The sequence below is a fragment of the Zeus faber genome (genome assembly GCF_960531495.2).
Source record: "Zeus faber genome assembly, chromosome: 2".
In the NCBI taxonomy this organism is placed as follows: Eukaryota; Metazoa; Chordata; class Actinopteri; order Zeiformes; family Zeidae; genus Zeus; species Zeus faber.
In genome coordinates this window covers 16869567-16896926 of record NC_137189.1, presented here as the reverse complement: position 1 = coordinate 16896926, position 27360 = coordinate 16869567, and the positions used below count along the sequence as shown (strand labels likewise).

The following is a 27360-nucleotide window of genomic DNA, read 5'->3' as shown; positions in this document are numbered from 1 at the left end:
CACACACACACTCACACACATTCTTATACTGGTATCAGTATCAAATATCAAGTCAGACCCGAGTGAATACACCTGGTAAGTGAGGACCCATGTTTCCGGAGCACTTCTAAACCATAGAATTGTTAATTCAGAGACCGGTTCTCACAAGTATAACAACACACACGTGCATGTGTGTGTTGTGTTTTGTGTTGCTATACTATATGTGTTACTATACCACACAGACACACACACACACACACACACACACACACACCTGAACCCTGCAGTATCCTGCACGTATCTACATCTGTTAGACTGTTACATAACCAGTCCAGGCCTTGGAACTCTGAATTAATCCGCAGCGTCATTCACTTTCATTAATTTTCATCTCCATTTCTTCTCACCAGTGCCCCCCCCCCCCCCCCCGAACCTGAGGCTTCGTCCCCTGTTTTTTCCACAGTTATGGTCTCTCTCTCTCTCTCTCTAGACTGGGAGCAGTCCAACATTTCTTCTTCTACACGAAACGATAATAAGACCGTTCTCCGCGGTCTGTCCGATGATTTAAGTTGCGTTTGAAGGCTTTCAATTTTCTCTCTCCTCTGCTGGTAAATATGTTTTGCGTCACGTGTGAACGTTTTCCCCGTGACTCTTAACAAAACAGCTATTTCGGTGTCCGTGGGTGATAAATCTTCTGTACCGTTTATTTTTATTCTCCTGGAAAAGACGTTAAAAAAAACCCATCTTTTATCCTCACTGTTTTAAAAATACCTTCTGTCGTCATTTTGTCCAGGGCTGCTTATCGATCCCAGTGTGTTATGCGTGGAAGACCAAAATAATTGATTTGGACGGATCCAACTTAAAAAAGAGCCTGGGGTACTTGCCTCTCAATGTCCAATGACTTCATCGTGGAACCCATCGGGGATGAAATGTGAAGTCAGGCGGAAGATGTATTTTTTTTTTTTCTTCCCATTGGTAAAGGCTGTTAGCAGGTTTCAACATTTAAAAAAAAAAAAAAAATCTGATAACTGAGTTGCTATGCAGCTCCATATAACTGACACCTGGGTAATGTGATATGATTTGATGTTGTGTGACCCAATACCGCAAAATAAGGCTTGTCAACAATTCGAAAATTTAAACAAAACACAAATGATGGATGAATACCTGAGCGATTTCCATGTCAGGTCAAATTGGCTCCTGCCGCCGTCAAAAAGTGTGCATTTTTCCAGCACGTTTCACTCGGCTACCCAAAGAAAAAGTAGTACTGTTCTCCCTGAAAGAGAGAGAGCCAGATTTCCATGGTAAGTTGGTAAAGGTTAAGCGGGGAGGGGGGAGGGGGAATGTTTGCCCCCCTGGCACATACGGTGTTCTGGTTAAAAACACTTTTTAATGGGTCGTTCCGTCTCAATTGCGCTTGCGTCCGTTCGGTTCAGATTGCGAAAACCGAGAACGCCAGGATGCTCGATCTAAACGGATACCACCCGTCGGATTGAAACACTTTATTTGGCGAGGTCACTGCCCTTCCAGAACCAGAACGGAGTAGACTGCTTTTTTTAAATGACCCTTTTTTTTTTGGTGATAAGAGAAGTTGCGGGAAACGCCTTAATTTGATTGGAGCAGATTTGATTTGACTTTTTCCATCATTCCCGAGATGGAAAATCTTGTGAGTTGCATTTTTGAGGTCTCTCTCTGTCTCCGTAATACCGTCACTATATAGCCAGATCAAAGGGGCGATCGTACTCTCAATCTTTTATCTTTTTATTTCACGGTTGAAACCATTCCCAAAAACGTCCTATGCAGTTTAACTAAGCCCTATTAGGTCGACGTGCACGTTGTTATATTACATGCATCGACCGCGAGTGCCAGAAACTCTGCGGCTTACACTGAAATGGCCCAGAACCAGATGTACGGAGGAGTCGGCACGCGCAGAAAGAAACAAAAAAAGGTAGAGGGGAAAATCTAACCGCGGCCTTGACTCTGGAAGGACCGCAGCACTGTGCTTGAGTGGTCCTGGGATCGTGGGTAGAAGGCAGGGACGCTGTGTTTTGATCACAAGCACACAGACACACTTCACCTTTCTTCGACAGGTGGTTCGAATTCTCTCTCTCTCTCTCTCTCTCTCTCTCTCTCTCTCTCTCTCTCTCTCTCTCTCTCTCTCTCTCTCTCTCTCTCTCTCTCTCTCTCTCTCTCTCTCTCTCTCTCTCTCTCTCTCTCTCTCTCTCTCTCTCTCTCTCTCTCTCTCTCTCTCTCTCTCTCATTATTTAATGTTTTTGGAAGTCGCTCGCTGTGAGGGGTCAATTGCGAGAAAGCGAGTTCAGCCTCAGAACAGGAGGGGGGCCAGATGATGGACTGCGCTGAAACCCTGCGCCGGTAGTTTTCACTTCACATAAACAGGATATAGGCGGAGAGAAACGTGACGACCAGTGGCGCCGAAACCTGTTAAATGCTAGCGATGCTTTAGAATTACAGCAAGCATCCTCAATATCTTTTCTCCTCCATTTTTCCCTCCTCCTTTCAAGCCGCTTGCTGACATCCCGCTGGGCCCGGCGGGCCAAGAAGGATCTGCCGAGCGCTGACTCTCACCAAAGGAGAGTCGAGAGCCGAGAGACGGCCAAATCCCAACGAAGAAAGGACTGGGCCGTTCGCTTGATTAAATCCAAGGGGAGGAGATCCAGATCCAAAAGGCTTTAATTGCCAAGATGAATAATACAGAGAGAGGGAGAGGAAGCATGGCCAATGGGGAGAAAGAGAGAGAGCGGGAGGGGTTGGGGGCGTTTCGACGGACAAGGGCTTTGTTATGACACATACTGTATGCCTACAACATACACAAGGATAATATACCCTGCACCTTGACTTCAAAATCTGACTCACACGCTTGGCTTTGGAGTTCAAAAGCTTCAAATCCCTATTCCAGTACAAGCGATTCACAAGCCCGTAAAAAGAAGGAACGGTGAAGCGATCCAGAGCCAATGTTTGGTGGATATAAATCTCACAGCATGACCATTGATTTTGCAATCACCGTCCATTTTTACGGCTGCATGGGTCAATTCCGCCCCGCTGCAATCCTCATCCTGGTTAAAAGTACAGTTGGTGGCGGTAAAATGGTCTTTCGGGGCCATGTTGTTTGAGATAGACCTTGCTCTGTGTGCCGACTCGCGGCGCTTGGAAAGCCAAATGTGCATGACACCCCTTCACACGTGACCTCCTATTTCTCATAGACGGTGACATTTGCTCTCTGACTTAGCATGATGCCCCAATGAACACAAAATCAATTTCATTCCATTCTTGTCACCCCCGCCCCCCCTTTTGACGCCCTTGGTCCGTGAGAGATGAAATAAATCAGTTTTGTGTACTTCAGGGGATCCTTGCTCTAGTACAGAGAGCCCCAAGCTTGTTATCACACGTCTATTTGAGACAATAGAGCAGTGTTTTTCAACCGCTGTGACCATGAGCGCACAACAGGTGTACCGTGAAAATGTTTCAAATTCAGCTTGAAAAAAATGTAATAAAGAATGTAGCCTAGCGCTTGTGCTGCAAGATCAAAAATTGCAAGGCTGCACTTCATTCACCTAATCATGTCATCAGTTCCAGACAGAATAGCAGCTCTGTGTTAATCAGAACAAGCTTCAACTCTTTTTTTGGGATTCTATTCTTGACTCAGGAATAGAGTCGTTTGATTTCCTGGCTCTTTGTTGGTTTGATTGGGTTCACGTGACGTACGGTGAGCGCTATTTCCAATTTATAAGTCAACTCACTCGCCTACTCTTTCGCCGGAGTGACTCCAGGCTGCCAAGTCATTTAAAAGATTTGTTCGCTTTGAACGAACGGTTTGCAAATTTTGCATGGATATTAGTAGGCCGTAATAATGAGCCCAGTTCTACATGTTTCTGAATTTTTTTTTAGTGGTGAACAGCATAGTGGTTTCAATCAAGACCACTATGAGAGAATGTTGAGGCCTGAATCACATTTCTGGGTGTCATGCACATTCAGGACTTTTAAGATGCTTAGTGGAGTGTGTTTTACAGTACGTCTATACATTGAACAACTAACCAAAGAGTTTAAAAACTCTAACGTTGCAAAAAAAAAAAAAAGAGGCTTTGCTGCTTTGGGAGTCGTACAATGACTCTGAAGTGAACTAAACAGACAGAAAGTATGAAAATTATAGAGACCGAGAAATCGACGGTCTTGGCTCAGCATCTTAAATCCAACCCAATATTAACCAAAGCAGAGAGAGATGAAGGAGAAAACCCCAATGGAGCAAAACCTGGATAAGTAAAGCAATAGTTTTGCTTTTAAAAAGCTGGTATGTTTTTCTCTACTGCTGGGCGACTCTGCACATATCGTTCAAAACCTGAATGGACAGCACATTTCAACTGTATGCTATTCTAATTCCAAGCCATAATTTGGAACTTCCTTAAGTTCGGTCCTAAAACTGAAAATAAAGGAAACCACAGCAATGGTGCGACCATCTCCTAAGATGTGAGTGTGTCTGTGTGTGTGAACACGTTTGAATAAGGAGTTTCAGAACGACAACGAAACAGTCTTCCCTTGCAGCTATTCGATATCCTTCAATAAAAGGTTGTGAAATTAAGAACACATGTCTATTATCTATCAAAGATGGCTGGTTCACAGTTGTCTTTGATTTTTAAAACGTTAACATGTGAATAAAAGCAGGATTAAGCAAAGACCTACTCTTAATTTTTTTTCCAATATAGAGCAAAAGAGAGCGAAATAAGGGCACCGTTTTCACAAAAGACCGAAATTCTCACTATTTCCCCCCCTCTTTCCACTCAGAAGTGAAGAAACTCTATCCAGCGCGAGTGCCTTTTTGTATTTGGAGTTGCGGAAAAGGAGGGGAAATAATTGTTGGCGCGCCAGAAATTTCGGAGGAAAAGTAGGCCACGTTTAGACGCACAATCCATCCAGAGAAGACTTTTGTTTTCTAAGGCTCGACGGGGAGAGAGAGAGAGAGAGAGAGAGAAAAAGGTCTCCCCCGAATGAAACGATTATCGTTTGGTTCACTCAAGTCAACCATGTAGCCTGGATTGAAGCCAAAGACAGTTTTTTTGTTATTATTGATGGAATATTATGTGTGTGACCCCAAAAGACCACTGGTCAGTTCTGCTGGTCATGAGGGAATCAAGTTGGTCTTCAAGTCTGAAATAATGTGGAAATCTAGATCGTTTTTTTTAGGGTAACCTTTACATTTTGGCTATTTCCAAAAAGCCACTGAATTATGGTCTGCCGTTCCACAGTATCTTTCATGGTATTCAAACTGAGGCGGGCGCCCCTACTGGGCCGCGGAGGAATTGCAAAGTGGGGGTCGCAAGAAAATAAAGATGAAAGAAAGCAGGCCTTGAATACATATTTTAAGGTTTAAAACATATGCTACTTTTTATTATTTTCATTCGTTACCTTTCTGGCCCCATTAGCCTTTGCGAACAGGCAATAAAGGCCACAAAATGACGTGACTGCTCGACCTGGTTTACTATAAACTACGTTAGTTTGCATATGACCCATTTTTTATTTTTACTTTTTGGGTCCTTTAACTCCTAGGGGGGGGGGGGGGGCTTGGCACAATACCACTGGCACTGATTTAGACACTTTAACTATGTGCTTGGATTGGGCTACGCAATTTCTCAATGGGTTTCTATAAAGTAAAATCTAATCAGTAATATCCACAAAAAAAAAAAAAAAAAAAATCACGGCCAATGGGCAGATCAATTACTTTACACTCTGCATGTATGAATCACTGACATAAAACATGTCTAGAGCTTAAAAAATTTGATATTCAGTTTCTCTGGAAGGGCTTTGAATGGTCACACGCCTGCCAGCTGGAGAGGGACCATTAAAGAGGTGTTGAAGAGGTGATTGTACGCCTGAACCCGGGTTCTGCTCAAAGAAAAAACAAAAAAAAAAAACAAAAAAAACGGTGGCACTGGTAGGTTGTGAGATTTCTCACCTCCACATCACGACCCAGCAACCTCCAGGAAGAGGGCCAGGCCTCGGGAAGGGCAGAGTCCTGCCGGAGGGGACGAGGTCCGTCCTAACTACTGACAGAGGGACCGATTGGCAGACACACACAAACCAAATAAATACCAAATCAAAAACAATTTCAGCTCCGACACAGGGAAGCTGCCTTTTACAAATGCACGCCAGTAAGCGAACACACAAGACTTTCACGGTGAATTTACTGATCTAAAGTGTAAAATGGCAAAGGGTTTGATTTTCAAGGTTATAGTCAAACAGGCAAGCTGTTAAACGGAACAAAGCTGGGCGTGTTAATTTGAGAAAGTGAAAACGAGGCCTGTTAAAACCTATTCCAGAATTTATTTTCCCCTCCATGCACCTTTCACACATCAACATTGAGCTCGCTGTGTACATGAAGACCTCTCATCTGATGAAAACCAAAACAAACGAAAAATAAAAAAACAATTGGTGCTGCTTGGCCATTTCCAATTGAACGATTTAATTAGTTTATTAAGAATTTAAATATCTGCGATTAAGAAAAAAAAAAAAGGAAAAGAAAAGGGAACGCAGAGGCCCCGATCAGACATTACTTGGAGAACACTGGCCCCTCCAGGCCGTTCAGTGAACAGCGGCTCCCTTCGCCGCCCCGGCCACAAATTGTTGACGACGACAATGACGACAATGACATGTTTATGACAACTTTTCTCTGCAGGGCAATATATTTCCGTGACCCAAAAACTCAACATTCCTTCAAGACGTGCACAGGCCGTTTTTCCCAGCACTAGAAAAGCTCTCTGGTTTACATTAAAGTCGACGGCCGATGATTTAAGTCACCAAATTTGCTTCCAGAGCAAGTCTTTGCACCACCAAGCTCATCTGGGGTTTCAAAACGGTTTGTTTGACTCTGCGTTTTTCAGAGGTTGTCAATATTTTCAGTTGCAATGTTGTAGAACGTGTCTGTTATTGACGGTATGAAAAAAATTGAATATGACTCACCAAATCGAGGCCAAATTCTTCTTCGTTCCCTTGTTAAAAACTCAAACCACCACAACTCGGCCCATTGTGAAACTAGTATAAACAGCAGGAAAGGGGAAAATATTCCATGCAGCATTTTAACTGGAGACTTGGTTTACAGAGAAGTATTATGGGTAATTTCTCAAAAATATTTTCAATTTGGAAAATCACAAACACATGTTACCGTCACCCACAACTTGTTTCAAAATCAACTTCGAAAACACAAAGCATGTCTAATTAAATTATATTTATTTTTATTATAATACAACAAAAGCATGAACTTACATCATGGGATTGTGATTGCAACATTGTTCTCACAAACAGGCCAGACTTTAATATGCATTCTGGTTATCTGACAATACTACACGGACAGCAGTTATCGTCTGGGTGCAAATGATAACTCGTTGTCACGGGACAGCCATTTTTATGCAGAGGGAAGCTAAGTCTGGGGTTCGGTAACGGACCAGAACAAAATTGAAATAGTTTCCAGGTTGTTTGGTTTGATTGCGTTAGAGTGAGTCAAGAGCATCCTGACAATCTGATCCTTTGTGTTGACCCATCTCCCCCACTGACAGACGGTGGGGGGTGGTTTGGGAATATTCGGACGATTGAGAGTCTACTTTTTGGCGGCCTGGAGACGCTCGCTCACGTTCTCCCAGTTGACGACGTTCCAGACGGCCTTGACGTAGTCGGGCCGCACGTTCTTGTACTGAAGGTAGTAGGCGTGCTCCCAAACGTCAATGCCGAGCAGAGGAATAAGACCTACAGAACAGAGTGAAGACGTCGACTGTTACAAACATCCAAAAAGCAGACGGGGGTCGTTTCTCTATACACTATGATTTAAGATAAGAACCTGACCTGTGGTTCCCTGGAGGGGGTCCTGGTTAGCGCAGGCAGCCACGCGGAGTCGGCCGCTCTCCTTGTCATAGCCCAGCCAGCCCCAGCCGGAGCCCTGCACCGCCACCGTGGCGGCAGACATCTTCTCCTTCATCTTCTGGACGGAGCCAAAGTCCCGCTGGATGGCGTCCCTCAGCTCCCCTGCAGGAACACAGCAGTGATCTATCCCTCATGATCCAGCATCTTTGAATAACCAATTTGAATGGTTAAAGAACAAAAAAGAAAGTAATGGTTCATAGAGGTGTGTTTCTCACTCACCCTGAGGCTCCCCTCCACCGTTGGGAGAGAGGTTTGTCCAGAAGATGGTGTGGTTGATGTGGCCTCCTCCGTTGAACTTCAAGGCACCTTGCAGGGAAACCTGCGCGGTCACATCACCTGAAATACATAAACAGACGTTTCAAGCGGCTGATCAAATGATCGAGATGTTCCCTCACATAAACACAGTTAAAAATACATCCCCACTGAAATGGCCGGCAATCTACTGCTCAGCCACAAAGTGATACAACGTGGGACTCAAGGAGCTCCACTCCACACGCCAATCATTGAGACAGTTCCTGGATTATTTTCACATCTGAGCTATTTGTTTGTACCCTTAGCGAGCGCCTCCTGATACTTCTCCTCTGTGACGTTAAGGTTGTTGACGTAGGTGGCGTGGTGCTTGCTGTGGTGCAGCTGCATTATCTCTGCGTTGATGTGGGGCTCCAGGGCCCCGTAGTCGTAGGTCAGATCAGGGAGCGTGTGCTTCTGCCGGGCTGCGGCACCATGGCTTATGGCCTGGCTCAGGGAGGCCGTGCACCTGAATCCAGCAAAAGTATTTAAGTAGACAGTTATGATACATCCGGGTTACAACCACGGTGCTCCAAAGAGCGCCGCAGGAGGTATTTTCTGCTGTGGCGATAAGACTGTACAACTCCTCCTTCAGCTGGCTTGACCTGAGACCTGAGTTACCGTACCCTTTCTGACAGCTTGAACCAGTCTGGCCATTCGTCATTGGCGCGCGTGCCACAGAACTGCCGCCCACTGGATGTTTTTTGTTTTTCGCACCACTCTGAGTAAACTCTAGAGACTGTGGTGTGTGAAAATCAGCAGTTACAGAAACACTCAAACCAGCCCGTCCGGCACCAACAACCATGCCACGGTTGAAAACGGAGAGATCACTTTTTTTTTTACCACATTCTGATGGTTGATGTGAACATTAACTGAAGCTGTTGACCCGTATCTGCGTGACTTGATGCAGTGCAGCCACACGGATGGTTGATTAGATAATCGCTTGAATAAGTAGGTGTACAGGTGTTCCTAATAACGTGCTCTCACACAAACACACACCTACCTTCTTTTGGTTGAAGTGAAGTGATATATCGTATATTTCGTCGGGAATTTTTCTAGTTCCAGTTCATAGTTGTAGTATATAGGTCTAATTAATTTTAAGTTGTCTTTGGACATGTTAGCACTTTTTTATTCTATTGTATTTGCTATTATATAAGTGTTAGAAATAGCTGGACATGTGCCGAGGTTATTTGGACATTCATTTATTTTGATCCATACAGGCTAGAATATAATATGAATCTAGTAAACGACAGGAAGCACCGTGTGCTCATTTATCTGTGATGCTAGGCTACCATAGTATTAAGCTCGCTAGCCAGATCGAAAAAAAAAAAAAAAAAAAAAGAAGTCACCAGGTCTCTGTCAAGTTCATGCGCTGCTAAAGCTAACAGGTGTTCACGCAATCGGATTGATTAATAATCCGGCGAGTGAATACTTTTTTCAGCATGATACGAACGTTACCTGTGCATGTGGCGGACTCGGCTCAGCAACATGTTGAGATCATGAATGGAACACGCTGGACGGTCAGACGCTGCCCTTGAGAACGCTGTGCGGTGCTGCGTTTCCGTGCAACTCGGAAATTCCGACACCCTGGTCCCTCGGCGAGGGACAAATTAGCTTACCGTTAACGGTGCGTGCCCCCGCGTTGCTCTGGCGTCAGGTGTTTTACCTCGGTATACCCGGACCCGAGTTGCCACGACTTTCGGACTTGGACCAGCGAGTTAAATGGCCGCTCCTCTGCATGTTTTCAAGTAGCAGGTCGTTTTGTTTTTTTCCTGTTGTTTTTTTAATTTTTTTTTATCCGAGTTACAATTTCGATGGAACGCAGCACAATTTTGATAGCGTAGGCGACCGTACCATCTCCCCGAACGGGGGTGAGCGTGCGCTGCAAAATCAATGTACATTTCAAACCGAAAGAACTTGCGGCACCAACATTTACATGCAATCGTCACTGGTGTAAATCATGAATATAATAGTAACAGCGATGGCGTGCACACTTAAAATTGCTCTAAAAATACAACAACAACAACAACAACAACAACAACAACAACAACAACAACAACAACATGCATGTGGAGGACACCACCCGTTATACATTAGATGACTCCACTCGTGCTTTGGAGCCAGACCTGCATGGGCTGTGCAGAGATTAGATAGTGGTATAGCCAAGGACTTGATCATCATTGAACTTTACATTGTAGGGTTGATTTTTAAATTAACAATATCTTAATTCCACACCCTAAATGCTGGTAAAACTTTTCCATTTGAGCCATTTATTTTTCCAACTATGTACAGTGTTGTTTGCTGTTTTATGAATGAAACATAATGTGTAGGAAAATTATCATTCCAACAAACCATCTCCATTCCCCAGCAGACCAATACTGCCTTCGCGTTGGGGGAATTACTTATTTGACTGATTTGTTGCGATTATAATCAATAGTTGATATGCTTTAATACAGTCTTGTCGATTGAGTACATGTTATTTGTTTAAATTTATGCAAGCAGTATGGATACGGAGGACATCAATGACTGAAGCATATAACTTTTGCTTAAAATCAGTGATTGGGTAATGTGTTTGTGCAGCAGGGCACAATGGGGCTGGCATTCAATTTTCTTTAATTTACACAAGTTAATTTAGAACTAATATTTGGAAAGCGCGTGCATGGAGTGCCTAAATGGGATAACCCAGTAGTCCAATGGATCGCTCAAATTGATCTGCATTTGTGCAGCACATTTCGTGCGCAAAGACATTTCAAAGAGCTTTACATGAGCCATAACATACAGTATATCGTATAGCATGGGAATAAATATCAGATACAGACAAGAATGCAATTCAAAGGCGTTATTCAAAACCGGTGTATGAGGTCGTGTTGTTGTCGTGACTTCAGATCATCTGTCTGCCAGGTCGGTTTAAAGGTCACCACTTAAACTCCTTTTCAACGAGTTTATACAAGTCTCTGACGTCCCCAAAGCATGCCTTTGAAGTTTTTGTTTTTGCACTCAGATTATGCATTCTAGCCATTCTAGCATGCCTCTAAACCCAGAATGTTTCAGGCTTTTTCTCGATGGGCTGTTTCTGTGTCTGTTCTGTGCAACACCCAGGAACTGCTTCCTTTTAAGATGGGGGGCAGTTCTCATTCTAATGAGCCCCCACTTGACATAGGAGGCGCAAATCTGAAAGCTCGCTCAATCACTTTTTTTTTTTTAATTATTCTCTTTATTGCGTTTTTCTTAGAACAACAAACAGGTTACATTAAGACCACAAAAAAGCATAACATACATGATCAGGTCCAAATAGACAAGGTTGTGGAACATCTGAATTCCTGGTGAGATAGACAAGAGCTATGCAACTGTTGGTGGCACATTTTTATAATGATTACAAAAGTGCGTAGCATCCGCATTAATGGGACACAGCGGACTTACAAACAAACAAAACAAAAAGTAGATCAAATAATAGTGATAACATGTTTAAGGACAGTGTACATTACATTACATTTAGTCATTTATCAGACGCTTTTATCCAAAGCGACTTACAATTATTCAAAACACCGACGGACGCAGCCATCAGGAGCAATGAGGGGTTAAGTGTCTTGCTCAAGGACACTACAGCCTGCTAGCAGGAGGAGCCTGGGATCGAACCAGCGACCTTTAGATCACTAGTCAACCTTGTTACTAGAGCAAAAATGGACCGCTGTACAGTAAAGGTAATTACTTGTTTTCTGTTGTCTCAATCCACAGTTTGTGTGTGAGTGAGGAGGCCCATCACAGACCCAAACGTCTGTACTGAAAAAGTGGGTTTTTCATAAGTGGTGACCTTTAAAAGGCCCTTCCATGCATTTTTCTGTTGCACTTCTCTAGGATATGGGATTTTTCAGAGTTCTGACTTTAACGGAATGGTATTATATATATATTCCTTTTTACATATGTTTATTTTATATGCAATTTATATATATTTTTTATCGATTCCACCTATCATTGCAGTTTAATTTCACAACTTTGTTTGCGTACACACTTTTTAAAAAATACTCCAAGTCTCCCCTCCGAGAACAATCCTGTGACCACACACCCCACTCTCTATTTAACAGATGGTTACGTTTAGGTATAATGTTAGAGATGGTTAAGTTTAGGTATAATGTTATAGATGGTTAAGTTTAGGTATAATGTTAGAGATGGTTAAGTTTAGGTATAATGTTAGAGATGGTTAAGTTTAGGTATAATGTTAAAGATGGTTAAGTTTAGGTATAATGTTGTAGATGGTTAAGTTTAGGTATAATGTTAAAGATGGTTAAGTTTAGGTATAATGTTAGAGATGGTTAAGTTTAGGTATAATGTTAAAGATGGTTAAGTTTAGGTATAATGTTATAGATAGTTAAGTTTAGGTATAATGTTAAAGATGGTTAAGTTTAGGTATAATGTTGTAGATAGTTAAGTTTAGGTATAATGTTATAGATGGTTAAGTTTAGGTATAATGTTGTAGATAGTTAAGTTTAGGTATAATGTTATAGATGGTTAAGTTTAGGTATAATGTTGTAGATAGTTAAGTTTAGGTATAATGTTAAAGATGGTTAAGTTTAGGTATAATGTTGTAGATAGTTAAGTTTAGGTATAATGTTATAGATGGTTAAGTTTAGGTATAATGTTATAGATAGTTAAGTTTAGGTATAATGTTATAGATGGTTAAGTTTAGGTATAATGTTATAGATAGTTAAGTTTAGGTATAATGTTAAAGATGGTTAAGTTTAGGTATAATGTTATAGATAGTTAAGTTTAGGTATAATGTTATAGATGGTTAAGTTTAGGTATAATGTTATAGATAGTTAAGTTTAGGTATAATGTTGTAGATGGTTAAGTTTAGGTATAATGTTATAGATGGTTAAGTTTAGGTATAATGTTAAAGATGGTTAAGTTTAGCTATAATGTTGTAGATAGTTAAGTTTAGGTATAATGTTGTAGACAGTTAAGTTTAGGTATAAGCTTAGAGATGGTTAAGTTTAGGTATAATGTTGTAGATAGTTAAGTTTAGGTATAATGTTGTAGACAGTTAAGTTTAGGTATAAGCTTAGAGATGGTTAGCTTTAGGGACCCCATTTCTCGGACACATGGGCAAGATGGACACCCTAACCATCGCTAACCTCATACCTCAAACTCAACGTCGTTAGAAAGTAGTATATGGGCGGAATAAGCCTTTAAAAATTCGCTAGGCGGCGCCGTCGCGGAAAAAAAACAAAACTCGGGTCCTCGGGTCCTCGGGTCCTCGGGTCCTCGGGTCCTCGGGTCCTCGGAGTGCGGTCCAGAATCCGCAGCCTGCGGCCGGAGCGTGCTGCCGGGCTCTGGCGCCGCAGGCATGGCGGCTCCCCGAAGTGTCCGCGCCTCCAATGTGACGCGAACGCACCGCGCGTCACGTGACCCTCGCCCCGCCCCGCCCCCCTCCCCCCGGAGTGGGCGGTGCTCTGCAGCAAGGCAAGTGCAGGCGCAGGAGCCGCGGAGCGTCGGGCTTGTTGCTGCCCCCTCCTCTGCGCTGGTAATATGGCGACTCTACCGAAACAAGGCGACGAAATTTAATCCCCCTAGCAAAACAATCGTTGAGCCGTTGAACTGGAGACCCGAAGCATCGACGCGAAGAGGAAGCCGGGTAAGTGGCGCGACGGCGGGATGCGTGTGCGGCCGGCAGCCCGCTTAGTTTGAGGAAAAGCAGCGCCAGGGAGGGAGTCTTTTCCTTCAGCGCCATTTTGTGGCAACAAGAAGCTTTAAAGCGGGTGCGAAGGAGCACACATGCTGTTCGCCTGCACGCCGAGTGCTATCGGTCTATAAATTCCCCGAACGGCCTCGTTTGGAAAGCAAGGGGCCGGCGTGCGTGAAACGGGGAAATGTTTGAAACAGCCGGGGTTGGAGCTAGCTAACACAACGCTGGTTGTAGCGGTGAAGAACGTCCTAAGTTGTATTTCCCTTCTGTTCCAGACCTCAGCATGAGCACCGAGGAGCCGCTTCCGAAGAAGGTAACCTAGTTGTAAATATGCACTATACTCACTTATTGTCTTCATTCATTGCCCCATCCATTGCCCTCTTTTATTGTTTATATATATATATCTATATATATGTATATATATAATTAACACAACATAAATTCCAAAATAATATAAATTTGTCAAAATGAGTACTCTATCGACAGGTTTTGAACAAAACGAAATTTGGTAGTCAAGATAATAGAAAACAATATCAAGTGAAGTTAATGCAAAATAATGCGATCCAAACAAAAACACCGAAATGGTAGTTTAGTCTGCAAAAATGATAATTATTAACGGACAAACAAACAACCAAACAAACCCCTTGATGATCATTTTGGATTTTCTCCAAAGGTTCGCCTCAGTGAGTCTGACATGAAGACGCTGACCAGGGAGGAGCTGTGTGTCAGGTAACTGTGTGTGCGTGTGCGTGGGCTCCCACGTCCATCGGAGAGCTGGATATTCAACGAGACATTTTATTTTATGTCTTTTCTCAGGTGGAAACAACATGAAACGTATGTCCAAGTCCTGGAGGCGAAATACGCTGACCTGAGCTGTGAGTTGTTCACTAATTATCACAATCAGGCCGATTTACAGACTTGTTCGGATGTAATAAAATAAATAAAATCCTGTGTTTTCGTAGCTAATGATGTGACGGGACTGAAGGAGTCTGAAGAGAAGCTGAAGCAGCAGCAGCAAGAGTCAGCACGCAGGGAAAACATCCTGGTCATGAGACTCGCCACCAAGGAGCAGGAGATGCAGGAGTGCACGGTACGCGGCTGTTTATACCTGCTACGGCTCATTTTGGGGGTAGCCTCTCTAGAAGTTATGCAGAAAATTAACCCCGTGATGTGCTAGTCGAAACCCTCGATGTTCTGTGCACCTAACCCACCAAACTGGCAACTACCATGGTTTCCTGTTAAATATACGGATGTGAAATTGATGATGGCTGGACTGATTAATGGCATTTAAAGAGGATGTAGTGGTCGGTGCAGTTGTTGAGCTCACTGCTGTCTGTGTTTTAAACAGACCTTTCTGTGCATCTCAACTGATCTGTGAAATGTAGATGACAGTTGAAGCCTTTCTAGCTTTTATTGGATTGGCAGTTCAGTGGTTCACCTCGTGGCTTTATTCTAGCAAATGCCACTCCTACCATCGATCCGTCCCTTGGATGGATGTTTTGGACTGACCACAGATGCGAGTGATTGTAAAATCAAAAAAAAAAATGTCTTTTACATTAACAGGGATGATACAGTCAAATATTTCTACCAATACTATGGTCTAATCTTAAGATTCCTTTACTATGTTGGCTGTGCATTGAAACTTTCTTTGGATGGGTGTGTGATCTGGCATAGGTTCCTGGTGGCAGTTGGAACCTATTGCCATTATCCAAATATTAGTCAAATTAGTTGAGTGGAAATTTGAGAAGTGGTCATTTGCAGAGTTTTCCCAGGTAAGTTTCTTATTCATTCTTACTGGGAAGGGGATCTTTTTCTTATATTCATTTGTAGGGTCACACAAGTTGTCCAGTTAATTGAGCCAGATTCTGACTGTTCTCCATATGGGTGGTTGAATACCCACTTCATGAAAGGACATGTGCAATTAAAATTATAAACAAATCACTCTGCATTTTGTACAAGTTGCTACCTTTTTTAGCAAGTTGTATTTAAACTCACGTGGCTGTGACTCTACGTTACAGCATTGTGGATATCTGATATAACTGGTTAATGAAAAGTATTTTACCCTGGATCCTTTTATTTTTGACATTTTCCTGGGCCAAGTATTTCTGTCGGGAAGGAAAGTAAAGTTAGACAGCACCCTGATCTTTATGTTGCATACTGACTGCTGCCCCTTTTATCCTGCAGACCCAAATCCAGTATCTGAAGCAAGTCCAGCAGCCCAGTGCCGCCCAGTTGCGAACGTCCATGGTGGACCCAGCCATCAACTTGTTTTTCCTCAAAATGAAGGCCGAACTGGAACAGACTAAAGACAAACTGGAGCAGGCCCAAAATGAACTGAGTGCCTGGAAATTTACACCTGATAGGTAAAAACAATCAAAATAACCCCTCCCAAAAAAAAGCCAAGACTTCCTCACGCCCCCTTCAACCCCCACTGTCACTGCAGGCATGCAGGAATAAAGGTGGGAGGGGAGGCTGAGCAAAGCTGTACTCGCCACGAGACTCAGACTTTACAGAAAGCCAGACACTGCAAAAACAAAGCGCCGTGTTTTCTTGTACTCTCGCACTGTGCCAGCTACATATCACATAATGTAAACCCAAAAAGACAGTATGGTCAGGTGACACTTGTGTTTTCAGCTCCCTCCCCCTCCCCCCCCCGTTCCCTCTCACCATCCAAGGGCCTGAAGGAGTCGGGACTGTTCCTGAAGAGGTGGTCACTCACCTCCGACGCGGATATGCCCTTTTCCGCCCTGCCCCCCCAAACCAGACAGTTGAGACATTTAAATAGAGGGGGTGATGGTGGAGATTGAGTCAGTGTTGGAGAATCCTGCTCAAGCAGGGGGCTTCTGTAGCCTAAATCAGCAGTCGAACATTTAAAGACTATTCCATACTGGCTAGTCTTCCTGAGAAGCTTAAGACTTTTTGGGACAGAGTCTAGAGTACATTGCAATAATGTGGGAATGGCACTAGGATAAGATGTTAACACTTTGGGGGTGGAGGAGCCAATAGAAATGACATAAGACTGTTGAGGAGGAGGAGGAGCCAATAGAATGTAAGACTGTGGGGGCGGAGCCAGACCCCGGTCCAGAAGGGACTATGGTTGAGGCTGAAGGCGAGGGTCCAACTCCCTGTGTCCCTGAACACAGGTCCACGCACCGGTAGAGTGTATTTACATGTTTTATTTTGTGACTTCTGTTCCTTTTTGTTGTTGTTGCCATTTATTTTCCTTTTTCTCTAAAGGCCCTCTGCACTCACTGCAGTGTGTGAACAAAGTAGAATGATTGGCGTGAAGGCATTTTGCCCTTTTTAATTTTCTTTTTTATAAAGGATTAATTAAATCAAGTTTGGTGTGTAACTCTACAATAACTGGAAAGGACACACTGCCGTAGGTGCAAGTGCTGCTGCAAATGTCTTAAACAAGCAATGTTACAAGTTTATGAGACTGTTATAATTGTATACATGTGTATTTTTTGTGATCACGATCCACCCCACAACCATTTACCCTAGTTGCGCATTTAGTTTTCCATTCTCACCTTTGTGGCCCAATCTTAATCATCACGACTGTATTCCTTATGAAAATTTTAAATCTAAATTATTTTCCCCCTTTTTTTTTTTATTTTTTTATTTTTTTTTTACACACCCGTACCATCAAATTCTGCTCTCTCATAGGTGATAGAATGTTGAGATAAAGGCGCCAAACACATGCTTTCTCCCTAGCTCTTCAGAGTAATAGATTACATAAACAGTCATTATCATAATGAATGAATATGAAGAGATCTTCAAGGCAGAGCAGTAAAATGGTTTGTGTTAATATGGCACTTAGTGTAGGTTTCTTGGTCACAGAAAGTTAAGTATTTATCCATGGAAAATGCACAGGTGTTGACCTCATGCTCTGGCCAAAATGCACATTTTTATAGATGATTAGGGGCATTGTGATGTCATAGAATCCTAACGTTAGCCTTTTACTTAACAGCTTACGTAATTTGCTATTTGTCAACAGAAGTTCTAGGTTGTTGCAATGTTACTTGACCTGGAACTGAGATAGAAAATGCTTAGTTATAATGTTAAACAAATGTTATAAAACAAAATTGATGTGGATTCCTAACTAAAGTCAGTGTTCCAGACCCCTAGCTGCTTATAAATACCTGTGTTGCAGGTCTGGTTTTTCAATTATAGGTTATCTTCAGTAAGTTATTGCCATTATATGCTACAATTTGTGCTTGGTGTTTTTGTTTTTGTGTTTTTAAATTTATAACCTGCCTTGTTCCAAAGTAGCATGTTTGATTCTATTAGTTTGTGGCCGATATTCTACACAATACGATATTCTGCCCTTTTTGGAACATTGTTTTGGTATACAATTTGGTTACATGGGTGCTCAAATTTCAGTGCTTAGCTTAGGTTGCCAGCTACAACTAACTTAAATTTGTTAGGACAATTTTCACTTTTGAATTGGGGTCTTTAAATTTTTTTTTATTCTATTCATTCTTAACTTGAATGAACCAGATTAAGTTACCGATAAGGAATGGGATGTTTTCATCTGTTTTACGGAGATGTGACTTTTTGGAGTCTCATCGAGATTGCCAACTCTTAACTCCAGTTCTTTGGAGATAATAAGGTTATTTTCTATTGAAGCATGGCACACTAGGGGAAAGGTCAGGTAACAGACACATGGATGGCATTCCTCCTTCTGCCGCTGGATGCAGTTCTCTCCTGGTTCACTATGTGATGTGAGACTTGTCTCCCTTGCAGCCAAACTGGGAAAAAGCTGATGGCCAAGTGTCGAATGCTGATTCAGGAGAACCAGGAGCTAGGCCGTCAGCTCTCCCAGGGCCGCATCGCCCAACTGGAGGCCGAGCTGGCCCTGCAGAAGAAGTACAGCGAGGAGCTCAAGAGCAGCCAAGACGGTAAGAACAGCCGAACTCTGTCCACGGTGACCGCTTTTAATAACGCGTTCGCCTGTCAGTCAGCGTCTGCTTTGGTTTTCCTGAACTCTGACTTTGGGCCTTGCCTGGTTTTTCTCTCGTGGCCAGAGTTAAATGACTTTATAATCCAGCTGGATGAGGAGGTGGAGGGGATGCAGAGCACCATCCTCGTCCTGCAGCAGCAGCTGAAGGAGACCCGGCAGCAGCTGACTGTGAACCAGGGGAGCTCGGCCGGCGCGGGGACAAGCAGGACTTCCCCGACCGCCTCCGGCCCGTCTGCTGAGCATTCGGCCCCGCTGGAGCAGCCCAGCGCGCCCTGCGAGTCAATGGGCAAAGACTACGGTAGGGTCTCCAACGGACCAAGCAACGGCAACTCATCCCAGAGGAGCGAGACCACCACGCCCAGCCTGTACCGAGAAGTCAGCAGCACCGAGGAAGACTTTCCCATGTCCCCCATGGTCTCCAGCCCCGGCGAGGCGGAGATCAAGAGATCCAACCGCTCAGAGGAGGCGGCGGGGAGCCAGACTAGTACCACCAGCGTAGGGGGCGCTGCAGGCTTCGGGACCCAGCTGAGCGCAGGGTACGAGAGCGTGGACTCGCCGACCGGCAGCGAGACGTCCCTCACGCAGCACTCGAACGACACAGACTCCAACACCGACCCCCAGGAGGACAAGACCACCCCGGTGATCAAGGGCACCAGGACTGCTGGCTCACGGCATGCTCAAAACGGCCTGGACTCCAGCATGAGCAACAGTGCGGCTTTGTAATGTTCTTTGTAAACACATCTGCCGGTATTTTTTCTTTTTATACCACACAGAAAGACATAACGCATCATATGTAACAGCACTGCTGTCCAGGAAAGGATTTTGTTTTGCGCCTGCTCTCCTTTGTGAGGCCTCTGCCACATTTGTGTTGCTAAACAGGGACGTTATGTGACTGGGTTATGTTGGTAGATTTGAATTGAGTGGCTGTATGTTTAAGACTAGCATTTTTTGTTTTTGTTTTTTTTGCTATTGCTTGATTATTTGAATATTTGTAAGCTGTTCTCATTAGAGCTCAACACTGAAATTATAAGACATCTGGTGTTGTAACCCATTGTCAATAAACGTGAGTAAATGACAGTTCACTAAAATCACAGTAGTTTTGCAATGTTCAAGGAGGTCATTTATTTTAGATGTCTGTCTGTTGCGTTGTTTATTTTTAATTGCAACTTTTAATTTTCCCACCCCTGACAAAATCCTGTTGAAACAGTTCTGTTTGACCTGCGTGTAGTTTATATGCAAACATTCGTATTATTCTGGCTTCAATCCTTTTCATGTACTGACCAAATATCAATAAATACTTTTAATATTACCCAAAAGAACCCCTTTTGTTTGTATGCCCCTACAAAGAGAACCGTGCAGCCATCATGAAAGGAATGAGATCAGTCCTTCAGCTGAAGCGTGCAACCGAGTCCTCCCAACTCACGGTGGCGCTGGTTCTTACTCGCGTCATTCAGTTCAGTGCTCGTCTAGTTCTGCCTCGATGGCGTAGCCAGACCGTCCAGACCGGACTGGCCGAGCACGGAGCAGCAGGAGCGTCACCAACCTGCCGACATGAGCACCGAGCCCGTTGTTATCGTCTCCGCCGCACGAACAGCCATCGGTATTTGGGAATATAAGTCATTTACATATGGTGTACTTTTTTTTTTTATTGTGTAATTTTTTTTTTCTCAAGTTATCGGAACGATTTGTCTTCGCGATGTTTCTGGCGGTATACAAATAGTAGAATAATATAATAAAATATCGCCATCATTGCCGACCTTTTTGCGCATTTTTGCCTTCGGTGAAAACTTCGCTCCACATTTCATCCCCATGAATCGGGCGAAGCGGCTGCCGTCTTCCGTGTCGCCGTCCGCCAGCGTTGTGTGGCTGTGATTGGTCCGCTCACCTGTCCAGGTTCTCTCCGAGCCACTCATTGGCTGGTTCGTCATAGCGCGACGGGCGGGATTCGCCCACAGTTGGCTACGTACGGTCATTAATTTAATCATGTATAAATATGTGAAATATATTTTATTTTATATCTGAAAATGTTTACGCATTTTTTCTGCTTAATATTTACAGTGGATGTAAAAATGTATTGTAGTGACATTCATTTCTTGAGTTCATCGAGGGTTTCACTTAAGGTATTATGAGCGTAAGTGTCATGTAAAAGTGTTAAAAGCCCCGTACGACAAGACAACGTTTGCCTCACCATTCAGAAGGAGTCCGGATTAGGGATTCCGGGCTCCTTTTTTAGATTGAGTTCACAATATACAGTGGATATTGTCTTATTTATTTCACATTTGTGATATACATTTTTATCGTGTTGTATTCTGTGTTGTACTGGTGTTTTCTTAGAGCTGCAATGCAATCGCTCCTCCTCTAATGCTCAGGGTCCTTCAATGGCGCCCTGTCCTCGGTGCCCGTGCACGACCTGTGCTCGGTGGTGATCAAGGACGTTCTCAAGCGGGCGGCGGTGAAGCCGGAGGAGGTCTCCGAGGTCATCATGGGACACGTCCTGACCGCGGGTAAGACCGAGGAAGGCTCGCATTGATCTCCCCGTCGCAGTATAGTTGGTTATGAACTCCCGACAATCGCTCCCTTCCGTTTTTTTCCCCTCCACGTTTGTCCCTCAGGTCACGGACAGAACCCCGCGCGGCAGGCCAGCGTCGGGGCGGGCCTCCCCTTCCCCGTACCCGCCTGGAGCTGCCAGATGGTGTGTGGCTCCGGGCTGAAAGCTGTGTGTCTCGGAGCTCAGTCCATCCGGGCGGGAGAGTCCACGGTGGTGGTGGCGGGCGGCATGGAGAGCATGAGCAGGGTGAGTGCTCTGGAAGGGGGAACTCCGGAACAGCATTTGCATTCAACCTTTTTCCTTGTCCGTCTCAGGGCTTTGGGCTGGGGGTGCTCTTGAGATGTGGACCTACGGAGACAACCTTTAATGGCTGTTTAAGTAAATAAGAATTGAAAGGGTAAAGATTAACTGCTACTTGCTCATATTGGTCTCACTAGTTTGGTGCACATAGATAAAGTGTACATGTAATTTCTTATCTAATTTTAATTTGCATCTCTTTCTTGACTGCAGTTTTTGTTTTCCTGCTCTAACGCCCGAGTCTACGGGGATGAATAAAGTCTTATCTAACCCTCTGTCAGGCCCCTCACACACTGCAGATGAGGGCGGGAGTAAAGATGGGCGACGCCTCTCTGCAGGACTCCATGGTGGCCGACGGCCTGACAGACGCCTTCCATGGTTACCACATGGGCATAACGGGTCAGGACCATAATCGTGACGCAATAACAATAGTGTTCACTGGGTCCAAATTTTACCAGACATTTATCGGGACATTTCAGTTGGTTGTGATTCATTAATTTGTTTTGGGTTTTTTTTATCAGCGGAAAACGTGGCTAAACAGTGGGGTATCAGTCGAGAGGAGCAGGATCGGTTTGCCGTCCAGTCACAAAACAAAGCCGAGGCTGCTCAGAAAGCTGGATGTTTTGACTGCGAGATTGTCCCAGTCATGGTGCCGTCCAGGAAAGGCAAGGAGTGATTCCCTGATTTGTAAACTAACTTTATCCCTATAGTTTGGGAGACAAATTGTCACATTTGTGTGTGTAGGAGGTTATAGCCATGTAAAATGCACCATCTCTCCTTCCTTAGTTCCAGTGGAGGTGAAGGTGGATGAGTTTCCTCGCCATGGCAGCAGTCTGGATACCATGTCCAAACTAAGACCGTGCTTTGTCAAGGACAGCAGTGGAACGGTGACTGCTGGCAATGCATCAGGTCTGGAACAACATGCCACGTCCACTTAGTTTCTTACTTATCAAATAGCTGTCCTCCATCATGCTACTACTTTAATTATATTGTCTTGCCCTTCCATTTTTTTTTTCACATCTATTTATGCTAGGTATAAATGATGGTGCAGCAGCAATGGTCCTCATGAGCCAATCAGAGGCTGAGAGGCGGGGCCTTAAACCAATGGCCAGAATCATCTCTTGGGCTCAAGCTGGCCTTGACCCATCGATCATGGGAACTGGACCCATTCCAGCCATTAATAAAGCGGTGAGAAACATACTGCAATCTGGTCATTTCTAACAATGCACAAAATACTTTCATGTTAATCTTTATCCTTTCTCTGCTAGGTTGAGAAAGCAGGATGGAAGCTGGAGCAGGTCGACCTTTTTGAGATCAATGAAGCTTTTGCCGCCCAGTCAATTGCTGTGGTCAAAGAGCTTGGCCTGAATCCAGACAAGGTGAGCCCCGCTTCAGACGAATCTCAACTACGTCAAATAGTCAAAGGGGTGAAACTAGTGAATCCTGAGAGTAACAAACATTTTTATCACTCTCCCCAGGTTAATGTGTACGGAGGAGCCATCTCTCTTGGCCATCCAATAGGCATGTCTGGCTGCAGAGTTCTGGTGACCCTGGTGCACGCGCTCCAGCGGACAGGAGGCCACAAGGGCATCGCATCCCTCTGCATCGGAGGAGGGATGGGCATTGCCATGTGTGTGGAGAGGGTGTGATAGGAAAATTCATCTCGCTGTACAGGGTATCGCAATAAATCGGTTTACATTGCTGTATATGACTGGCAATGTTTCTTCCAAAGCTGCCCGAGTCATAACAGATGTACAAAGTTATGACAACTGGAGCTCCAGCAGTAATACTTGTTGCCTGTCTGTTAAACCTATGTTTTGTTTTGTTCGATGTAGAAAACAACTTTAACAGGTGTTTTTAGGTCTTTCGATGTACTTGTGGCGTGATCAATGTGCTTCAGAATTTGATAGCTGAAAGTTGTTTACATGCACTTGAATAAGCCAATAATTTGAAAACAGCCCTGGTACAACCACTAAACTTAAGTGAGCTGTTCGCCACTAAGTAATTGGTAGACTTTCAATTTCACATCTGACTTCTGCTGTTTATCAATTTTGGCCAACCTTTCAGAAATAAAATTTTCAGAACTCATCTCCCATTGCATCTCGAATGCAACGCTTCAGCTTATTGATAACTTGTTAGAGGGAAATGATTAGCCATGCTAAATAAAACAGACAAACAAAATTGGGTTAACAAATCAGTAATCTACAATCACTGGAGGTTTTATTTCCAAGTGTCCAGGGGGTAGGGGTGGAAAATCAGTTACAGTGGCTGCGTGATGGAGGGGAGTAGAGTAAACAGTAAACAAGCAAAGTGCAGACCTACACTTGACAAGCGCCACGAAGAGCTCTTAATGTATAAATACAGACATTTAACATGGCAGACCTAACCATCCAGAGAACCAGACTGCACAGCTTCTCCGTACGAGGGCCCGCCCTCCTTCTGGTCAGGGAAGAGCTTGATGAGGTCATCGATGCGGAGGATGGTGATTGCAGCCTCTGTAGCAAACTTGAGGCTCTTGGTCTTCACCATGGTGGGCTCGTACACACCAGCTTGACGGTTGTCTCTGGGCTTGCCGTTGACCAGATCCAGACCAATCCTGATAAACAAAGTATTTATGAGCTACACAAACAATATGCCCGAGTAAAGGTGAAAACTAGTAAAAAAAACACAAACAAAAAAATGGATGGATCTCAGGGGTTCCACTACCTACTCACCATTTGAGATTCTTGCGTTCGGGGTTGACCTGGGCCTCGTTGTGGAAAGCACGGAGCTTGGCCACCAGGTCGGTGGAGTCCTGTGCTGCGTTCACAGCCAGGGTCTTGGGAATCACCAGGAGGGAACGAGCAAACTCAGCAATGGCCAACTGCTCCCGAGAACCCTGAGAAAACCATGTTTGTGTGCATTTAAAATCTACACCCCCATGGAAGGTGTCAAGTCTAGTCTTTACTTAAAAACCACGGCCGAGAAATGTAAGGATGTCCAAAGAGTCTAAATGCACCCAGGAGCCTCACCATGCTGGTGGCGTAGTTCTCCAGGTAGATGGACAGAGCGGCCTCCACAGCGCCTCCTCCTGGAACAATAGACTTTGACTCCAGGACCCTCTTCACCACACACAGGGCATCGTGCAGGGAGCGCTCCATCTCATCACACATGAAGTCGTTAGCCCCACGCAGGATGATGGATGACGATGTGCGCGCTTTGGTACTGAGGGGGACAGAATAATAATAATAAAAAAATAGATTAATCAATGTCAGCATACTGACATCCTCCATCACTGTTTGGGCAAGCGACAGATCGGAACGGTGGTTTTGGTGGCACGTGCCTCATGCCACCAAAACAGTTTTGATGTAGAACAGTATTACTCCACAATATTTCAACTTCAGGCAAATGTTGTCAAGGCCACCAGTGGTCAGAATGACGTTTGCTCCTGATACCAAGATCTTCTGAACCCTCTTTGGTGATATCAGATTCCCTTGAATAGTAAGAAACCATTACAATCTATGGGAAGTGAGGATAATTACAGTGTGTGAGCAGGCATTCCATGTCCTCTATTTATCCTGCATACTAGCGATGTAAAAAGTCGTATGACCATTATCTTGCTTGGTAATCACAGACTCATTTCAAACTATCAATTTTGTCCAGTCCAAAGTAGCAGCAGAGCAGCTTGGAATGTAGCTACAGCCTCGACTTGGGACTGATCATCATTTATCCCACGCGTATCACTGTGTACGCCACTGAGGAAGCGTCACAGCAAATTTAAATGGGAAAGTTTTGTGTGTGTGTGTGGGAATACCTGCATTTACCCATCCTAGTATCTGACGTAAATGTATTATGGACAGGAATGACATGTCAAGATAAAACGGGGGGAAAAAAAAAAAAAACAGGACCACCAATTGATGTGTAAACGACAACTTAAAAATGGGAATGCACTGCTTTCTGATGATAAAAGGAGAAATAAGCAATGATCTGCATTCCATCACTAGTGATTGTATTCTGTGCCGTTTTAACAATGTTGAATACGTCATATGGAAAACACAGTATATTTAAATAAAACTAAGAGTTTAAATAGATTTTTTTTTTTTTTTTAACTAAACTACCATATTTAACAAAATTGCTGCCAAAAATGTATTTCAGACTGCCTTCTACAATTGTCCAACCATTGGGGTGTTACATACAGTACGCTCCACCAATCCGACAACGGTTACATTTGCAATTTGTCAGATAAAATAAGTAGAATTACTCTCCAACCTCCTTAGCAGCAAAGGCCTTTTCTCTATGATAAATGGCAGTTTTGATGCCAGCATTTCACATTACGGGGCAGTTTATAATTCTGCTAGTCACAACAGTCCGGCTAAAAATACTCGAGTGTACGAGTGAAATTTGATTATTTTATATTGTTGTGCTTCTTACTTCTTGACAAGGATGAGCTCATCATCGCACACGCGTTCCTGGACCACCTCTTCGGCTTGACCCAGCATGGTAGCCTCAAACGTCTCCTCTCCCTCCAGATTGGTCAGAGAGGGGCAAAGAGTGGCTGAGGCGAGAAGAGCAGAGCTAAATGTATAACACCGACATGGAACTCATAAAAGCAATTTTGGAGAAATAGAGTACACGAAATATAGCATTACGCTTGATAGCACAGGTTCTGATTTACCTCCTGTTGCCTTGGCGATGCGTTTGAGGTCCCTCTTGAGTACCCTCCTGACAGCCATGGCTCCAACATCCACAAAGTACTTCAGGCACATGTCGTCGATGCCACCAGTGGTCAGAATGACGTTTGCTCCAGATGCCAAGATCTTCTGAATCCTCTCTTTGGTGATATCAGATTCCCTTGAATAGTAAGAAACCATTACACTCTATGGGAAGTGAGGATAATTACAGTGTGTGAGCAGGCATTCCATGTCCTCACTATTAATCTTGTATACTAGAGATCATTTCAAACTATCAATTTTGTCCAGTCCAAAGTAGCAGCAGAGCAGCTTGGAATGTAGCTACAGCCTCGACTTGGGACTGATCATCATTTATCCCACGCGTATCACTGTGTACGCCACTGAGGAAGCGTCGCAGCAAATTTAAATGGGAAAGCCCTTGTGTGGGGGAGGAAAAAAAAAAACAACAAATGCAAGATTCCTCACCTTTGTCGGATCTGGTCAAGCTTCTCTGGGTCATTGATGATGACTTGGACTCCCATCTTCATCTTGGTTTTCTGCAGGCTGAAGTCCAGGCAGGCAATCTTGGCGTTGGCCACACGCTTCACCATGCCTTTGGCCCAACAGAACACACCACGTTAGACTTAGAAACATAACCATCATAATAATTTGATCAAACACAATAAGTGCAAAGCTACAAGTCAATATCAATGCCAAGTAGTGTTGGCCAATTTTTGGATTGTCTGGCCTGAATTAAGGTGCCACAATTCATAGAGAAATGACCGTAGCATTCTTTTCAAGGTCAGGGTATTGTCTCCCATGTTTTTCACCGTTAAATGCCATAGGAAGACATAACGGCAAACTTCATGGGAGTTGACCAACACAGTGTAGTATTCATTGAAGGAAAACATTAAAGCACATAAAAACCCTTCCATGCATGAATTTCTGATACATTACAACTTATCAAACATACCTTGAGAACCAACTGTGCAGTTCACTGCATACCCATTAACGAGGAAACTCTCCTTCTGACTGCGGC

At 43.9% G+C, this 27360-nt stretch overlaps 4 protein-coding genes across 6 annotated transcripts in view; 2 read left to right on the top strand and 2 right to left on the bottom strand.

Moving 5' to 3' along the window:
* Positions 1-7192: 7192 nt before the first annotated feature.
* On the bottom strand, positions 7193-9793 carry sod2 (superoxide dismutase 2, mitochondrial). The gene is made up of 5 exons (XM_079996904.1): positions 9643-9793; positions 8448-8653; positions 8116-8232; positions 7819-7998; positions 7193-7722 (listed from the first exon to the last, which is right to left on the bottom strand). Exons 1-5 carry the CDS (start codon positions 9672-9674, stop codon positions 7577-7579), a joined length of 681 nt encoding a protein of 226 aa, XP_079853030.1. The 5' UTR covers positions 9675-9793; the 3' UTR covers positions 7193-7576.
* A 3893-nt stretch (positions 9794-13686) lies between these two features.
* wtap (WT1 associated protein) lies at positions 13687-20136 on the top strand. 3 transcript variants are annotated; one of them, XM_079996892.1, is made up of 8 exons: positions 13687-13813; positions 14140-14177; positions 14538-14593; positions 14681-14739; positions 14827-14954; positions 16049-16227; positions 18611-18765; positions 18892-20136. In XM_079996892.1, exons 2-8 carry the CDS (start codon positions 14148-14150, stop codon positions 19548-19550), a joined length of 1266 nt encoding a protein of 421 aa, XP_079853018.1. In that variant the 5' UTR covers positions 13687-13813; positions 14140-14147; the 3' UTR covers positions 19551-20136. The 3 variants fall into 3 exon arrangements, with proteins under 3 accessions (XP_079853018.1, XP_079853020.1, XP_079853019.1); XM_079996894.1 differs by lacking the exons at positions 18611-18765; positions 18892-20136 and having other exon boundaries at positions 16049-16945; XM_079996893.1 differs by lacking the exons at positions 13687-13813; positions 14140-14177; positions 14538-14593; ... (1 more) ...; positions 14827-14954; positions 16049-16227 and adding an exon at positions 16236-17019.
* Positions 20137-20315: 179 nt separating this feature from the next.
* acat2 (acetyl-CoA acetyltransferase 2) lies at positions 20316-23698 on the top strand. The gene is made up of 9 exons (XM_079996907.1): positions 20316-20427; positions 21197-21331; positions 21440-21621; positions 21954-22071; positions 22194-22337; positions 22459-22581; positions 22706-22860; positions 22941-23051; positions 23151-23698. Exons 1-9 carry the CDS (start codon positions 20379-20381, stop codon positions 23319-23321), a joined length of 1188 nt encoding a protein of 395 aa, XP_079853033.1. The 5' UTR covers positions 20316-20378; the 3' UTR covers positions 23322-23698.
* Positions 23699-23853: 155 nt separating this feature from the next.
* The window catches only part of tcp1 (t-complex 1), a 5699-nt gene continuing 2192 nt past the window's right edge, over positions 23854-27360 (bottom strand). Inside the window, exons 6-12 of the mRNA XM_080020154.1 lie at positions 27295-27360; positions 26808-26934; positions 26327-26502; positions 26083-26206; positions 24684-24876; positions 24387-24550; positions 23854-24268 (exon numbers count right to left, since the gene is read on the bottom strand). The exon at positions 27295-27360 is cut by the window's right edge and continues 116 nt beyond it. Coding sequence (XP_079876280.1) covers positions 24055-24268; positions 24387-24550; positions 24684-24876; positions 26083-26206; positions 26327-26502; positions 26808-26934; positions 27295-27360 — 1064 coding nt within the window. The 3' untranslated portion in view covers positions 23854-24054. The remainder of the gene's footprint in view (positions 24269-24386; positions 24551-24683; positions 24877-26082; positions 26207-26326; positions 26503-26807; positions 26935-27294) is intronic.

Excerpts from the sequence above, each read along its gene's own strand:
- sod2 (XM_079996904.1), bottom strand. The coding sequence starts at position 9,674 with ATGTTGCTGAGCCGAGTCCGCCACATGCACAG. Across the intron at positions 8,654-9,642 it reads CGAGTCCGCCACATGCACAG|GTGCACGGCCTCCCTGAGCC; the intron begins GTAACGTTCGTA and ends TGCTGGATTCAG. Across the intron at positions 8,233-8,447 it reads TCAGGAGGCGCTCGCTAAGG|GTGATGTGACCGCGCAGGTT; the intron begins GTACAAACAAAT and ends TATGTATTTCAG.
- wtap (XM_079996892.1), top strand. The coding sequence starts at position 14,148 with ATGAGCACCGAGGAGCCGCTTCCGAAGAAG. Across the intron at positions 14,740-14,826 it reads GAAATACGCTGACCTGAGCT|CTAATGATGTGACGGGACTG; the intron begins GTGAGTTGTTCA and ends GTGTTTTCGTAG. Across the intron at positions 16,228-18,610 it reads TGGAAATTTACACCTGATAG|CCAAACTGGGAAAAAGCTGA; the intron begins GTAAAAACAATC and ends TCTCCCTTGCAG.
- acat2 (XM_079996907.1), top strand. The coding sequence starts at position 20,379 with ATGAGCACCGAGCCCGTTGTTATCGTCTCCGCCGCACGAACAGCCATC. Across the intron at positions 22,582-22,705 it reads GACTGCTGGCAATGCATCAG|GTATAAATGATGGTGCAGCA; the intron begins GTCTGGAACAAC and ends TATTTATGCTAG. Across the intron at positions 22,861-22,940 it reads TTCCAGCCATTAATAAAGCG|GTTGAGAAAGCAGGATGGAA; the intron begins GTGAGAAACATA and ends TTTCTCTGCTAG.